At 37.0% G+C, this 17,356-nt stretch overlaps 1 protein-coding gene and 1 long non-coding RNA gene across 5 annotated transcripts in view; one reads left to right on the top strand and one right to left on the bottom strand.

Annotated features, from left to right (window-relative positions):
* FARSB (phenylalanyl-tRNA synthetase subunit beta) overlaps window positions 1–17,356 on the top strand; it is a 35,878-nt gene that overhangs the window by 2,233 nt on the left and 16,289 nt on the right. For 2 of the 3 annotated variants that reach the window (XM_068691526.1, XM_068691524.1), the window contains exons 4-15: window positions 134–206; window positions 686–801; window positions 1,256–1,406; window positions 2,597–2,705; window positions 5,122–5,192; window positions 6,503–6,564; window positions 6,651–6,702; window positions 8,200–8,261; window positions 8,669–8,876; window positions 9,303–9,383; window positions 11,579–11,671; window positions 13,309–13,426. In XM_068691526.1, the coding sequence (XP_068547627.1) occupies window positions 134–206; window positions 686–801; window positions 1,256–1,406; window positions 2,597–2,705; window positions 5,122–5,192; window positions 6,503–6,564; window positions 6,651–6,702; window positions 8,200–8,261; window positions 8,669–8,876; window positions 9,303–9,383; window positions 11,579–11,671; window positions 13,309–13,426 (1,196 nt within the window). Of the gene's footprint in view, window positions 1–133; window positions 207–685; window positions 802–1,255; window positions 1,407–2,596; window positions 2,706–5,121; window positions 5,193–6,502; window positions 6,565–6,650; window positions 6,703–8,199; window positions 8,262–8,668; window positions 8,877–9,302; window positions 9,384–11,578; window positions 11,672–13,308; window positions 13,427–15,267; window positions 15,833–17,356 lie in introns of those variants that run through there. The other variant, XM_068691525.1, reaches the window with a different exon arrangement.
* Window positions 1–17,356, bottom strand: part of LOC137860832 (uncharacterized) — a 32,419-nt gene that overhangs the window by 2,016 nt on the left and 13,047 nt on the right. The gene's annotated exons all lie outside the window — the stretch shown is intronic.

Raw genomic sequence — 17,356 nt, 5'->3', positions numbered from 1 at the left:
ATCCCAACATCCAAAACCAGAACAATTGCTAACAAAATTTTCTACATATAGTTGTTGCCACATTTCTAAAGTTTCCTGCATTTTACAAATATTCTGTTTGTCAGCTATAGACTTGCTTCTATTTTTATTCTAGGATAAATCTCCCTAGGTATGAAAAGATAATACCAGCTAAAGGTGAAGGTCAGAAGCTGATTATCACTGAAGAGGTAAAAGTGTTTACTGCACTGTGGTGTATTGAACATTTCTCAACCAGAAAGATAGCTATGAAATTGATTATCAGGACCAATTTTATAGTAGCAGTGAGACTGGAGATCTTATTTGCAGAACAAGAGCTAAAGAAATTTAAATATTTCTACTCAGTTTGATTTGTTTTTAGGGAAGGGGGGTGGGGAGGAACAGACATTTTTCTGGGTGAATTTAGTAGCTAGTAGCAGGTCAAATCAAAGTTTCAGGTAGTTGGATAGCGTTTCCCTTCTGGGCTATTACAGGGTACATTGAAAACCTCATTGCCTCTACCAGACTTGGAGTTGTTTTGTTATTTTTTTTTCCCTTGGATTTCTAATGTATTTTCATGATTCTTCATTTTGATTACTACTTTATAAAAGAGGATTTTATGAAGGAAAGGGCACATTTCATCAGTTTAAGTTTTGTATATTGCGTACTTGAAATTTACAATCTGTTGCAGACTGCCAAAGTCCGTCCTCATGCTGTAGCTGCAGTTCTTCGTAACATAACTTTTACCAAAGAACGCTATGACAGTTTCATTGACCTCCAAGAAAAGCTACACCAAAATATTTGCAGGTTAGTGCTTAAATGTAAAGTAGCATATAGTGTTTGTGTATGATATGGTCACATTAAGATTTCACAGGCCTGTTGGGGAGAAGCATTATATTTATATTTGTGCTAAGGAAAATCTCTTACATGTATAACAGCTCTCTTGATCCTTCTCATTTCCTTCCCTGTTTCTGCCTGTTCTCAATACAGGCATAAATAGCTGCTACATTTTCTGCAACAGTTGAGGAAAAATCCTTTTGCAGTAGGCCTATTGGATTTGCCTTTGACTGTTGCGTGGGTTGTTAACATTTGTATCTCATCAGTAGCATGCAGACTGAAATTAATTTCTAGGCTTCTCAACACTGCCCATCTGCTTTTTCAGTAAGATCTATGAACGTTCGGGAATATTGAGCATCATAACATGATCTCAAATGAACTCCAGCTATTACTAGTAAAGTCATTATTTGCCTCCTTTCTCTAGGAGAAGAGCATTAGTAGCAATAGGTACCCATGACTTGGACACCATTGCTGGTCCATTTACTTTTACGGCTAAAGCACCTTCTGAAATTAAATTCAAGCCCTTGAACCAATCGCAGGAGTACACAGCTCCACAAATGATGGATCTGTACAGGGTAAGTGTCATTTTTCAGAGCTGATGTGCTAAAGGCAGGAAGCTAAGTTTCCAAGAATTTGCATCTTGTATACCCCTGGCATTAAGGGTTGTTCTAACAAGAAAAAACCAGCCATCTTCTGTACCTTCAGCCAGTGAACGTTCCACATTTTGGTTACTCAAGAGAAATGCATGGTAATACTTAAATTATGTTGCCCATGAAAGATATATCATGTTGTTTGATGTCTAAACATAACTCTTAAAATAGTGAATTCAATGTTAGCCTCCCAGTTTTTCAACACAAAGACTGCTTTTTGTGATATTCTTCATAGTACTGTAAAAGGTTTATATACTTGCTTCTATTGTAAATATATCCACTGTACAAAGCTGACAAAAAAGTGGATGTAAGTTTTTTTTTTTTTTTGTTATTTTAATTGGGCCAAATTATGTGGTGTCAACATTAAATTATTTACTCAGCTACATACTATACAGATGTAGCACTGCTCTTGGCCCAGTATCCTGATGAAACCAGGTAAGCATTAGGAAAAGATTTTAACAGGTCTAATTTTACAGTATTTATGAAGGCCACTTTAAACATCAGTCCTTAAAAATGATACTATTATTAAAATATAGAACTCCGTTGGAGCACACATACAGAGGTAAAAAAAAAACTCTCAAAGATATCTGACTGAAGGCAAGTAAAAGCTAGAAAACGAGGCATCAGACTAAAAGAAAACTATTTTTGGTAGAGCATATACCCATGTCATTGGAACAAATGCAAATTTTGAATCAAATTTAAGTGTAAATACATCAATATTCAGCAATTCATCATTAAAAGCATCAGTGAACATTTTTAGCAGTTCTAAAGAATGTTCTGATAAACTAAGGATGGGTGCTTGTGGGTTTGGCAGTAGCAGGTCTGCTGCGGTGAACGAGGGCATTGTTTGGGTAGCATGTGTTACACGTTTTTGAGAGAATCCTTAAATAAATTAGTTATCTAACATTTTGGAAGAAAACAAAAAACAAGCTCTCTGATTTCCAAGTTTTCCTGCTTTTGACAGTGAATAGCTTTTGCTAGTGAAGTACCTAGATGTAAGCCCAATCCTGCCCTCTCTAAAAATCCCCATCAATGTCTCAGTAGAGGACTGTGGTAGAATGGAAAATTTGTAAGTGAGCTAATGTGAAATTTAGGGTTACGCTTTATTTCTCCAGACTGACAGCCATCTTCGACACTATTTACACTTGATTGAAAACAAACCACTTTATCCTGTCATATATGACAGCAATGGTGTTGTTCTGTCCATGCCACCAATCATCAATGGTAAGATTTCTTATGACCAATTTGTGCTGTTGCTGCTGTTTTGTGAGTCAGGGTGTCTAACAGAAACGTTAATGTGCAATATGGTTTATTCTCTTCTATTCAAATTGTTTCACTTATAACTTCACATGGAATTCTGTATTTCTTTCAGTTTAAACAAGGTCACATTTTTTGTTTCTTTGGGTTCCTAGTGTTCCTCTTTTCTCAGACAAGACAATATAAAGGTCCCACTGCAAACCTCTGCACTTATTTTCTCATATCCTTCTACATTTTTATAATATAACCTCAGGATAGGTTTCTTGTGGTAGGAACCTTTGTTAGAAAAGTATTTTGTATACCTAGACATGTTGTTCATTCATCAACGATTTAGCTAAAAGAAATAAGAAATTATTTTGTAAACTGGTAAAAAAAAAAAATCTAAATTCTAAAAAAAATTTAGTTTACTGGTAAACTGCAATAGTCTGCTTTGTAGTGTTTTAAATGGTTACAGCAGGGATCTTTATCTACATCTTAAGCCCAGTGTATTTAGTAGCAGTGTGAAGCAGTTCTTGTGAATCCTTTTGGTATCACAGGTAACTTCAAGAAGTCTTTAATGGGTTAAAAAAAATAAATTGGTCTAAACTTTTTTTGCAATGTTTCCAAACATGAGTTTCCTCTGAATGCAAAAGAAGCTTTGGGGTGATTTTTGAGAACCATGTTTACTGAAACCAATTAATGATGTGGCAAAAACTTAACAGAGATAATTCAGTATATCTATACATCTACAGATTAATATAGGTCAAAAATTAGGAACCATTTCCCTACAGTGACTGATAAAATCTGCAGGGATAATCTCATTGGATGTATTTTTCCTGAAAGTCTTTATCCAAATCTTAAACAGCTAACCTAAGTCATCTTAAAGGGCAGCTCAAATTCTGTGACAGAGTCTGGTTAAGAACAACTGTATCTGATCCTTCTCGGTTAGGCTTACTCCAGCCTCAGTGTGTTCCGTGTATAAACATTGCACATTGTTTACATTTTATCAGAAAGGTTAAGCTAAATTTCTTAAAAACTGTCTGTACTTTAAAGAGGAGTATTTGAGAGAAGCTTCCAGGTTAACAGTTCTTTTTAGATAGATCAGGAAATGTAAATATTTGCCTTTTTTTTTTTTTTTTTCCCATTACCTACAAGTATTTAAATGAAAGGTTATTTAGGCTTCAAAGTGAGGCCAGAAGAGCTGAGTACATTTCAGCTCTAAAGGGGTGCGGCATAGCATCCTGGAAAGGGCGTACAGCATCCCTCCCTCAGTCTTCACCTTGCTGCTGTACCTGACTTCCTGTCAGTCTAGCTGTGACCTAGTTTCCCAGGTAGGAAACAGAAAAACAGAAGCTGAGTGACTTGTTTGGGATCACAGGGAGCAAGAACACCTGTGTGTATCTAAGTGTGTGCTTCCCTTTCACTCCTAGGGGGTGCATCTGCACCAGGGAATGGGGCAAGGAAAGGTGAGAAGGACTAAGGTTTTATTTGGCACCACCTCAAACAATTCTAGGACTGCATGTGTGCACACCATTTGGTGACTAGCAATGAAATTCTTTCAAGGTATGCACTGGACATCTATGCCTAACAGGCAGTGTGAGGCAGATTTCTGTTCAGCCTCCTCACACAACTTGCCATTTACTAACAGAACCCCACTTTAAGGAATTGACTACTGGGGACTTGGCATCCAATTTGCAAGGAAGATGTTTTAGATGATGGCCCTAACTGCATTGTCTACCTTGCTTCTTCAAAATGACAAAGTTTTGAGTGCATCAGAATGTGGTGCAGGGCATACCTCACAACAGCAAGTACAGGCAAAAAACAAAGCCAGGCTTAAAAGGAACCCATCCTGTGCACTAGGCCACTAATGTAGACAAAAGCCAGAGTATCTCAGACGACAGTCAAGATCTTGGTTATTTGCAGAAGCAGCTATGGATGTTTATCAGTGTAAATCACTTTTTAGAAAAACACTTCAATCTTCCCTATCCAAGGCTGCTTTCTTATGCATGTTACAAAGGCAGATGTGCTGCCAGAGCCGGGAAAGGGGAGATGCTCTGGAAGTGAAGAACCACTCTGCCACCAGCAGATGGCTGCTGTTCTGCTAGCTTGCTTTTTCAACTGGATACAGAGAGTGGCTGTGGATTTGTGTACCTTCCAATGTAGGACAGCCAGGTCAGCAAGTCTGGTCTGCCTTTTCTGATAGGAAGCGCACTGTTTTTCTCCTTCTTGATTTATAATTTGAAAATAGAAAGTGCTGTTGTTCTTGTAAGAATTCTGAGTGTTGGTGCAGTAGACATAGTGGTTTTTAAGCTGGGGAAGATGGTTTCTGAATCACAAAAGCAATCAGTGTCATTGCAAGATAAGTAATACCATTTCTTAATTTGTTATTCTCTTCATGTTTTAGGAGATCATTCAAAAATAAACCTAAACACAAGAAATGTTTTTGTTGAATGTACAGGCACAGATATGACAAAGGTAAGCTAATCTTTTCTGCTTTTGATACACTGTAAAGTCCCTGTTTTCCCTATGGGTAAGAGTGCTCCAGTACAAAGACCTGCAGTAGACAGGTGTTTACAGAGCAGACCTCCCATTTCAAAGGGACAGGATAAGTTGTGGGGCTACATGGAAATCCCTCAGTAGAGTTTTAGACTTGCTTTGTGGACAGTGTTGTGTGTTCAGGGGGCTTTGTTTTTACTAGGTCTTTATGATGACAGTATGAGTTCAGTTTGTGTTAGAAAATCTAAGTAAACTAGGTTTATTTGTGTTTTTGAGCACTTCTTGAAGCCTTTCAGACCTAGAAAAACAGGAAAGTTCAGTAAGACTGCTTACTTCGATGGAATACTCTGTAAAAAATCATTTCGTCTCCAACTTGAAATTTAGGCTGAGGGAAGGGGAGAAGACTTTTTCTTTTTAGTTATCTTTTTCAAGCAGGGATGCTGTGCAAATTGTTATGAAATGGAAGTCCTTCCATATGCAAATTCTGTAACTCAAAGCGGAAGCATGAAAGCCCAGCAGTAATAATTGCCTATTCTCAAATATAGGTTGTGCATTCATTGATAGTTTCCCTAAAATGTGTACGTTGACGCTGAAGAGCAAAGAATGCTTTTAATTTACCCAGCTACACAATGGTGTGTTATTGATGCAAATTTGCATAGTGGGGAATCACTTCTAAGCAAACTAAAAAATAAATACTTCTTGCTGCTGCTTACTTTGATAGTGCAAAATAGTGCTGTCCTGTTTCCATGAAGAAAATTATACTGTGAGGCATCAAAAACAGTATTTGTAGATTGAGAAGTTGAGCTGAATCTCATGGTTATGTTCTATTATACTAATGTGTTAAAATATCAACTGTTCACTAAAAAAGTTTTGCAAGTGAAGCTAATTTAACAATATTTTCTTAAACAATGCACAATCCTCTAGCCTACGTTCTCATTTGATTAGCAAAGTAACTAATTAAACTAAAGTTTTGGAAGATGCAATTCCAGCTGGAAATAAAGATCTCTGTGTATCTTCAGAACAGTTTTAACAAAAACATACAAGTATTTCAGAGCCTTGAAGGGCAAAGATTTCCATTTTTCAAGCTTTAGTGTAGATATCTTTGCAGCAGAAGCAAAACATTTCTTAATATTTGGTCTGGTATTTTAGACTGCTATGATTCTGGATTCTTAGGTACTAAATAGTATAGAACGAACAGAATGTAAGATTTTTTTCCCTTTTTTATTACACTTTGCTTTCAGTAGAAGTAGAGGACAGATTTAAATGTGATTATCATTTTTATTTTGTAGGCAAAAATTGTTCTTGATACTATAGTCACGATGTTTAGTGAATATTGTGAGAAGCCATTCACGTGAGTATAAATCTAGTCAGAAAGCCATTACACTTGGGCCACATTTAAAAAACTCATTTTTAGTTCTGTTTTTCTGTCTCTCACAGTGTTGAAGCAGTAGAAGTAGTTCTTCCTAATGGGAAGACCCACATCTATCCGGTAAGCATAGTGAGATGGTATCTTACTATCCTTGGGGAAAGGACTTTATTTACATGAAGTATAAGGGTGCTATTATTGATATTATCATCTTTTCTGTAGAGGTAACGAGTGAGTCAGGGCCTTCTCTAACCCCGCACAAAAAAAGAACAGTGCCTCAGTTTCCCCTTATGTTGAAAACTCGTTCTGAAGCTCCACTAATTTATGATGAAGCTAAAAATAGTCTCACAGTTTGATACTCAAGAAAGAAGGTTAGGCTTTAAAGTTACGTGTGGTAACCACTACTGTGGGTTTAGAGTTTGTGATACAGACATTTTGAGAAACAAGCAGAGATAGCAATCAAGGTCATAATCTGTGTCTAAAGCCTTTAAAACCTACCTGTTCCATATCAGGAAAAAAGGAATGCAGAAAGAGGTCCTTCAGGCTGAAACCAGTGGGCAGCTGCAATCAGCCTCAGCGTAACTTATTATCAGATCAGGAAGCTGTAATGCCTATGAGTTTAAATAACCTTTTAACACCAGATTTTTTCAGTCCTTCATTTTATAGACTCCAACTATATAAAGGTCTATTAGGCAGTATATTGACTACAAGTGCAGGTTTGCCTGTACTAGGAGTGCCAGGTATGTCTCTGTGCAGTAACAGAGTCATTTTAGGAGAACAAAAAAGCATAGAGAGCAATCCCTCCTGTTTCCTGGAAGTGACAGAAGATAGATCTGGTTGGGTTCGTAAAATTGGATGTATCAAGCAAGTACAAATTAATTAGGGAGAAAGAAACTTTTTTGTTGTTGAGACTTTTTTCTAGTTATATCTTAGCTCTTTCTTCTAACAATGGTAACTGCAGTCTTCAGAGGAAAGACCTAGAATCTAGAAGTGACATCCAACAAAAGAAATCACTGTACTAGGCAATGCAATTTCCCTACATAAAATAGAGCAAAAAATTCAGAGTTCTGGATGCTAAGGTTTTTATGGATTTGTTTGTTTAGAAACACTTTGAATATACATACACAATAGCTTGCTATAGATGCATTACAAACTTCCTAGGTTAAATAATGGTAAACATTTCTGTGCCAATACAGAGGTAACAAGTTTTCCTTCCTTTTCCTCCAAAAAGTCATTTGATCTGTACTAGACCATGCAGTCTCATGCATGACCATTCACTGCTTTAGGGCTTTGACTTAAGATGAACCGGTGACTGGAAACTTTCAGAAACCCTGTTACTTGCGTTTATCTGAAATTATCAGAAGTTTCAATAACAGTGATTTCATGCTGCATTCAAACTCCTAGCTTAACTGAGAACAGCTTTTGCATCATGTACTGTAGTATTATTTTCAAGAATCATGTTATCATAAAATACTGACTTTAATGTAATATTCCACACCTGTCTTCTGTGGATGACATTTGAGTCAGTTAGAAGAAGCTAGATTAGCAAGATGTCAAAACTGAATCCTTTTAGAGGTAGCAAGGGTTGTATATGCTGAAAAGCTTTACCTTTCTTTTTAGGAACTGGCTTACCGAAAAGAGAAGGTGAAACCTGAACACATTAACAAGAAGTTAGGAATCAGGTGCGTTACTGCAAATAAAAGCTTCTTTTATTTAAGCATTAATCATGAAAAAGGTACTTAAACACTGATTATTACACTGTTTTAAAAATGTTTACACCATGATTTTTAATCTACAAAAAAATTCTGGGGTTAACTTTGGTAATTAGATCGGCTCTGTAGGACTTTCTTCACTGTTTTCACAAAAGAGGAATAGTTCTTCATGGCCTCTCACAACTGTTAAGAAGTAAAGAAAAATGACTGTCTCGGAGTCAGAATCTGAGCTGGTTTTGTTGGAATGCTGAGTTTACGTACAGTCTGTAAAGCACTTAGAGATTATTCAGGAAATAAGGCAACATAGCAGAAACACTGATTACTTCAAAAAGTATAGTGTAAGATCAGTAAATTACTACTCTCTTGTTTTGTTTCAGTGAAACTCCATCAAGCCTTGCAAAGCTGCTGACTAGGATGTGTTTGAAGTCACACGTCACAGGGAATGGGAACAATATAGAGATTGAAATCCCTCCTACCAGAGCGGACATTATCCATGCATGTGATATTGTAGAAGATGCAGCAATAGCTTATGGTTATAACAACATTCAGATGACTATTCCGAAAACGTACACCATAGCTAATCAAGTAAGATTGCCCCTTCAAATAAGCGCTCTGTTGTCAGTAAATGACTAGTGCATGCCAGAAGGGCTTTGGGGAAAACAGAACCTAGGAATTAAATATTTTGACATGCTTTGCCTTGAGAAGTATTTACCATGGATAGGATACAAAACAGATGCCCCACTGATTTGAATAAGTCCAAGACCAGTGGTCGCTGGTACTTGAAAAAAGACAGGGTTTAAGCAGGGAGCCCATATTAAATCTCTAATTGGGAGATTCATTTCCTCAGGCAAGCCTAAAGGCAGCTGGCTGATGCTTTCAAAAAATTTTAAGCACACAAGCAGAGTACCTCCCTAGTGAATTCACCATAATGTAAGAGGCAGAATCACCTCGGGAAAGAACAGAAGAGTGTTTTTAGATGGAAGTCAAAAACTGTGTTTTGTTTAATTTTAGCTCCCCCTCAATAAGCTCACAGAACTTCTGAGACTGGACTTGGCGGCTGCTGGATTCACTGAAGCACTCACTTTTGCCCTGGTATATTGCATTGATTTAACATTTTTTTACTTGCATGTTTGAAAGGCAATGCACAAAAACTGTAGAGGATGGTTGAGACTATGCTGTTGCATAAATGTACCAGTATTATCTGTTACTGTTTTAAGCAGGTGACTGCTTACTAGTGCTTTGGAATTACAGTGTAATATTTTGTGAGTTTGTAAGTCAGAGAAATTGACTGCTAATTGACAGAAGCTGCTAATGTGGCATGCAATTCTACATGTAAAGGCAAGAATAGTTGCTGAAGTACTGTTTTTAGTTTAACTTGACAGTATGAAATTGTAAGACAGCAACTCTCTTCAGGGATTTTGATCACCCAAGGTGAAACTCATCATAGTTTGATAATCTGGAAAACAATTTATCAAAATTTAGTAATTTCTGGTGGATATTACTACCGTTCAGAGATCGCACTTTCTATTTGTCTTTTCCCAGTATTGTTGCCTGCCCATGGTTCCTTGGATTAGATACCAAGTTGATATATAATTATTCAGTCAGAGGTTATTTTAAGAATCCCTGTAGGCGCTATATAATGCAGACTAAGGAATCATAAGTGGAATTTTGATAACATAGTCAAAGATTTTAAGATATGGTGATGCAGGCTCCTAAAACATTTGCATGCATTTGAAAAGTTTAGGTATTGCAACTGAGGTTGGTAATCCAAATGGATCAAATAAAATTTTAACACCTTCACATTTTATGGAGCTTAAAGTGCAAGATTTATAGTTACTCTGAAGCCTGAAAAATGTATTTTAGTTTTAATATTTTATTACTTGTTAAATGTTACTTGTTTAAGAAACAAGTCAGTAATAACTGATGTTACTTCCTGCAGTGCTAGTATTTGACGAAGATTACCTGTGGTAGTACCATCTTGGGGAACTACTGTGTAAAACATGGTCAAACTTTTTATAATTCACTGCAAACATCTCTATATAAATTCCTTTTTTGTTTCAGCACTGAATAGTTAGTATGCCCAAAAACGTCGAGTATATTTTATCACTACTATAGAGAACCTTTATGAACTGCCACAGCAGAAGATCACACAGTGTATTATTTTATCGCTTTACATTTTGTATTTTTGCTATGGCACAATGAAACCCACAGTCTGCTGTCACCAACACTTCACTGAAACAGTAACATGAGGTCTGTCCCTATGGCAAACATCAGTTCTGCTACAACATTCTGTAACCCTGTGCTATGTGACAAGCACTGCTTACACGTCTGTGAATGTAATCCTAGTTTTGGTTTGAGCCCTAAATTATCGCTCCTACAAAGTAACATTGCTTTCTGTGGGGGCTTCAAATTTAGCCAAAATGCACTTAGTTGCATCATAGTAACATACTGCAGTTTAGATACACATCTGCAAACTTGAACACAATTTTATCCTCCTAAGGTCAGCATTCATATAAGATTCTCTTTTTTAGTCAACAATCTACTCTTTCAGATGTTATCATCATCTGCTCGTTTTCCTCACATTTAGACTATCAACACAGTTCTCGGAATGCTGCCAGTGCGAAGGGAGACTGCAGTATACTGGCAAATCCTCAATTACATGCCTAGTCTGCTATTGGTTTCTTAATGCATTAATAAAGCTATAAATTCTGAAAATTTGCAGTGTGGATCTTATCAGTCGCATCTGTTGCTGTATGTGCACAGACGTTGTCTGAGCCTGATAAAGTGCATGTGTATTGCTTTACTGATCAGCTTAACACTACACCTTGAGAATATGGACTTGAAAAATGTTCCAGCTCAGAAAAACAAAAACAGAGCTATGAGATTTTTTTTTGTTAGATAGTAGTTTACTTCCTGTCGGTTGCCCCAAAGGGATTGTTTTCTTTGGGAGAAAGCTTGGGTGCCATTCCCGTACTATTTTCTGAATAAGGTATTTTTTTCCACTGCAAGTCAGCCTCTGACAGCAAATTATGACAGAAGCTTAAATAAACACTACTTTTTTAACCAGCTTTATTTTGGTTAGTAATTAACATTTGTAGATAAACCAGTTTGCCTACTTTGTCTCAAGACCAGGGCTCAGTTTGTATTATAAGAGGGTGTTGTACATGAGGGCCTCAGCACAAGAGCTATGCTTGCATTGCTCATTATAGATGGCAGGTTTTGTCATTGGCTCCCTGTCTGTCTTAACTATTTGACCTTGTGTTTTTTTTTCTTTCATCTCTTCTTAGTGTTCTCAAGAAGACATTGCGGATAAACTTGGCACTGATATCTCTACAACAAAAGCAGTACACATAGCAAACCCCAAAACTGCAGAATTTCAGGTGAAGTAACTTAATTCAGGTCAAGTTTGGAAGCAACAGTGTCACAGATGCTATGTATAAAGAGGAAAGAAAGGAACTCACAGAAAACAGCTTACAGAGCTATAGAGCTACTTTGTCTTGCAGCAAAGAGGATGTGGGTATTTATGCAGTAAACTTGCTAGCAGTCATTTGCTGTTATATCTTCACTAAGAAATAACTTAAGCGGTGTGAAACACTATTAGCTTTTCAGTGAAGTAAGACACCATATTCGGTATGATGGCACATAGCAAAATTGAGCTATCATATTACAGAAAATTCCACCCAGATTATTGATTGACACCTGCATTTAGAAAAGCCAGTAAGTATAAATAGAAATATTGGACCTGCAGTTACCTTCTGAGCTCTGAATGGGAAGGCTTTTGTTGTTGTTTTTTTTTTTTGAAGTAGCTGTTATCACAGTTTTTTTTTTTCCTGGATATGTATAAATGTGTGTGTGTGTGTGTATATAATAGAGAGAGAGAGATAAATTTCAGATTTTTGAATCTGAAATTTATCAGTGGTATGAATACATGAATGTTTGATTGGGAAGATGGACCTCAGGTTAATTTTGAAAGCATCTGTTTATCTTTGAAATCTGCTTCAGAGTCAAATAAGCAGGGTATTTTTACTATTCTATTTATCATCATACTCGTTTTATTTCAAATAATTGTCCAAATATGTTAACTGTCAATGATAACATTCCTTCTGCTTTTCCTTGGTGATCCTGAGTGGATCCTCTGAACAGAGGCAAACAAACATATTTATCTATACCTGAAATAATCATGAGAAATTATCATTTTGTCAGGGGAGATAAATGAGCACTTACAAGTAGTGACAATGTTAGTTCAAGAAGTGTTTTGCTGTCAGACACACGGTCTGATTTTTTGGGTGGTCCTTTGGGGACTCTGGAGTTGGACTCAATCTCTGTGGGTCCCTTCCAACTTGGGATATTCTATGATTTAGCTTATAGGGAAAGTGACTAGATGTTATGAGATCTGTGAAGTAAATGGAAAACAATTTTGAGGCGTATTTTGTTTCTAACCTAAGAAATACAAAGGTAAACACTTTCCAGAAAGGCTTAAAGTTTCAGTAAACTGTGGTATCTTCCTCCCAAGACCTCTGGTAAGTCTGATTTCTCTGAATATCAGAGATACCTTTCCAGGTCTCTCCTCTAATGGTAAAAACATTCTACTGCGGTAAAAAACGTTCTAATTAAGGAACATAATTTTGGGGTAACTTCATGTATTTTCTTTTCTATTTGCTACCACAACTAAACAGTCCTATGAAGCCACTGTCGTAAAGTGTTTAGGCTATTATCACCTGTTTGTATATAACATTTTGCATGGTAATTACAGCTGCTTGATACAGAATGTACACAAACGTAAAAGGTACTGACCAAGAACAAAAACAGCACATGCAGATGGTCTTTCAGGCTGTACAGTACAAAGAACATACAGAGAATGTACATTTTCAGTTACAATAATCCTAAAACAAAGATGGTGAAGCATAAGAGATTAGTACAGTATTTGCACCTGACTACTTCTGACAAAACATTAAGAAATGTAGCGTTAGCTATTTTGCAATGTATCTCACTTGCAGCATCTGTTTTTGTCCTGCAGGTGGCACGTACTACCCTCCTTCCTGGGCTACTGAAAACTATTGCTGCTAACCGAAAGATGCCCTTGCCTTTAAAGCTCTTTGAGATTTCTGACATTGTAGTAAAAGATCCTAGTAAAGGTAAGAAAAACTTCCTCAGCATTCATAACTCTTAAACTTCTTCTTTGAAAGGACTGGAGGCCCAGGTTAGTTTCAGAAGCTTTCTGAGAGACTAGTTAAGATTACCATTGTGCACGTTTGGAAAAAACTTTTTAAAGAAACAGAAGGAATGACTAAGAATTGCAGGGTCAGCATGACCTGGACCCCAAGTGCGTGCCCAGATGGCAGCACTGGGTTGGTCTGCAACACTGATCTACTGGTACAACACCCAGGGGAACAGAAGGGGGATTGATTTGACATAATCAGTTACAGTTCCAAGACTTTTTTTAGCTGTATTGCATCTTTCCTAGCAATGCTGTTTACTCCAATAGCCAGTGGTAGGGTACACACTGTGCAGCTACTGGAGCATTTTGTGTCCAGAGGGACTGCTCCAGCTGGTAGCCCTGATTGACCACTTCCCATGTCATGGAGCCCAGTTGTGCATACAAGATTAAACTCAAGGCAATTTTACACCAAAAAGAACCCGCTCTAAACGTATTTAAGGTATGTTGCTATTAGAGTACTAGAGCCTGCTTAAACTGCTGCAGTCTCAAAGAAGTGCAGTGCTGCCAGTTGAAAAGCAAAATGTCTTGAGTCAGGAAACAGCTTGCAGACTGATCCTAATCTGGACAACTGTAACTCAAAAATTTGGGTGTCAGTGCAGTGGTCTTACCAACCAATTATCTTACCTAACCTTAATGATTCTGTGGTCTATCATAACATGAAGACCCTTTCCATCACCTCAAAACAGGATTGCTAGTTTTTGTTCCCCAGATTTGTGTTCTGGAATATTGACAACCGATATGAAGAATCAGATCTGTAGCACGCACACTGGGGAAAGAACAGAGCAAGTCTTTGTATAAACATGTATAAATAAACAAAAAGCCCAACAGTATAAAATTTCCCCACTCGTGCATAAAAAGATTTTCCTTATCTTTCCTTTTCATCCAACTATGCTAAGAAAGCATGGCTGCCTTTGAACTGCTCTGTAACCTTAATTATTTACATGAAACAGCAAAAACAGCTAGATCGCTTTCCAAAAGCTTCAGTGAAAACCTTCCTGTGCGATGGGGCCTCTGTGCACTGATCTCACTGTACAGTATCAAAATTTCAGATTATCTTCTTCATCAGGAAAAAGGTACCAAAGTAAAATGAAATACGAAAATAGATTTTTAAAATAATAAACATTTTTCTAAAGAAATTTACCAATTCGGTTTTATATGGTATACCAAGGAAAAAAAGAGTACACAGCTACAATTCTTGTGAGTGTGTGCTTGCATAGTAGGTTACAACTTGGGATGAAATTTTGCCTCTCAGTGGAAAAGGCTGACATTATTTTAAATTCAGCAGCAGAAATGGTTTTGTTGTTTCATTATCTGGTTTCAGATTTTAGTGGCTGTGTTTAAGGTATCTGGGATCTGCAAAACAAAGGTTTATATAAGGCATAAACAGAATGGCAAGTAAATTGCTTTGGTGATGAATTTAATTTGTAGATTACTTTTTTTTTTAAAGGCTTTTTTTTTTTTTTTTTAAAAAAAAAGGGGGAGGGAAGCCTTGCCAAGCTAAACAAGCAGTTTTAGGAAAACATGTACTTTTTTTTTTTTTAGTTAAATACAAACATTTTGGCGCTGCAGTTCATTCCTTGTTGGGGGGCATAAGTTAGCTGAAGTACAAAAAACTTGGTACAGATGGCAGAATAGCATTAGCATTCCTCAGAACCAAGAGTGGGGCTATTTATCTTGGAATAAGGAGCATGTTTATCCTGGCTTTATAAAATTTGCAAGTTAAATTGATTACTTTTATTTTGTTTGTGTTAATTGTAGCTCTTGAAAGCTTTCCTTCATGTGGATGGCTGCTTCACAATGTTGTGAGGAGTGATTTTGTAGTGTACTTCATTTTGATGGGAATCACTGCAACAGATGTAAGAAACACTTCTGAGGCCACAGCTTTGTACCCTGGGCTCTCAGGCAGCCCTCTCACGGGCTGAGAACTTGCAGGCTGCAAACAATATCTAAATTTGTTTTAATGTAGTCTGTAGAATAACTACTGTTTTTCCCAAACTTGGAAAATTAAACTTGCCTAATAAGTAGTTTGAAAGGGAAGGGCAGAAAGAAATAACTGGTAACTGCAAATGCTGAAAAATGTGGGATTGTTCTCTCACATATGGAATGAGATTTCTTGCAGAAGGCTTATGTCATCAGACTGACTAATTTAATTTTATTATTTCATGATTTTGGCATGCAGAATTTCCAATTAATAATGTAAGAAGTATGAGTCAAAAGTGTACTGACATTAACTGTATTTGAAATGGCATCTTGTAGTCATTCATGTGTGAATGAACCTAGCTTTTAAACACTGGTTTTTAATAAAATGCCTACTTACACAGAACCCACGCTTACCAAGGTGAACAGAACTTATTTCTCTTCAGACATATCTGGCAGAAAGTCTTGACGTACTAAATTAGCAAAATGTGTGCTAGATTTAATATAACTAAATGGAACCAAATCTGAGCAGAAATGTTTCTTCTCAAGGCAAGAGGAAACGTGCTGATTTTGAAAAACTTAACGTAGCATTTGTGTAGTTAACTTGTAACCCTAGAATAGTCACTTCCAGTAGGATGGTTATACTGCTTCAGTGGATAAATGATTACCTTACGCTGCTCCCCCTAACACGGAATACCTTCATCACAATGGAAGAAATGAATCCAACATAAAATCACCTCTGATTAGTGATCTTGTGGAACCTGGCAAGCTTATGGTAGCATATTTTTAACATAATTCACATCATTTGAGAAGAGCTGGTGCCTAATTTGGAGCATTTTTCCAAGCTCTGCCTCGAAGTGTTAGTTACAAGCAGAAAATAGCTGTGGATTTTCATGAAGCTGTGATACAAGTTGAAATGAGCAGGTGCCCCCTTTCAGATTAAGTTACTTTTCTGAAGCATCCCTAACATGGAAGGGGGCAGCATACAGCACTGCTTTATCTTCCTCTGTACTCCTTGGACAGAGTATTCCTAACCAGCTGTCCATCCTTTGGACTGCTTTTCAGCAGTATCTCAAGGAAGTGCTTTGAAGTCTCAGAAATTACATATATATAATTTAGGTTGACATACTTGGCAGGCCAGTTTGAAAAATAGAATTGCTTCATGGCATGACACAAGAGATCTCTTAAGTGAGTTATAAGGAACTGAAGCATTTCTAACATCCGCCAGCTTTTACATACGGTCCCTAATACTTTTTCTCTCCTATTGTCTGCAGTGAATGAACTTCTTGTGTTGTAGCTGTAAAGGAACACGTTCTATAACACAGCTTTTTGGAATGCTTCAAAATGCATCCTTTACCAAAGATATTCACAGCTGGCTTGAAATCATGAGATACAAGAGTTGTTGTATACATTTCTTTCTGATGCTTTACTTAAGAAGAGTGATCTGAAGACACCAGCGACTCTGACCAGTAATGAAATGAAGTTCAGATAGTTGTCATGTTCTGCTAGCGTAATGGTCAGAGAAAAGTGAAATCATGCTACTGCATATCTAGCCCAGAAAGCTTGCTTTCTTAGGAACAAATAAAGACTTGAGGAAGGGGAGAACACTTTGTTCTTTTCCATTGGACAACACAACGTGAAAATAGATTATCCACCATTCATGATTGTGTAGTACTGACTGGCATCTTATCAGAGCCAGGAAACAGAGACACAATAATGATGCGACTGAACGGCCAGCTTGCTACAAGAACAGGAGTCAGATGTTGTGTTTATTGACATTTTCTCTGCAACCTTTACTTTTCTGTGTTGCTACTGTAATATAAAACTTCAGGATTGAATTCTCCATCATTATTTAATACTGCAAGTTATAATAACGACAGTAAAGGTTTCCCAAGTGACAAAACGCAGAATTACTGTCCCAGTACATGTA

The sequence above is a fragment of the Anas acuta genome, chromosome 9 (genome assembly GCF_963932015.1).
Source record: "Anas acuta chromosome 9, bAnaAcu1.1, whole genome shotgun sequence".
Taxonomy (NCBI): Eukaryota; Metazoa; Chordata; class Aves; order Anseriformes; family Anatidae; genus Anas; species Anas acuta.
The sequence above is the reverse complement of the archived record's forward strand: the minus strand, read 5'-3'. Positions and strand labels throughout refer to the sequence as shown.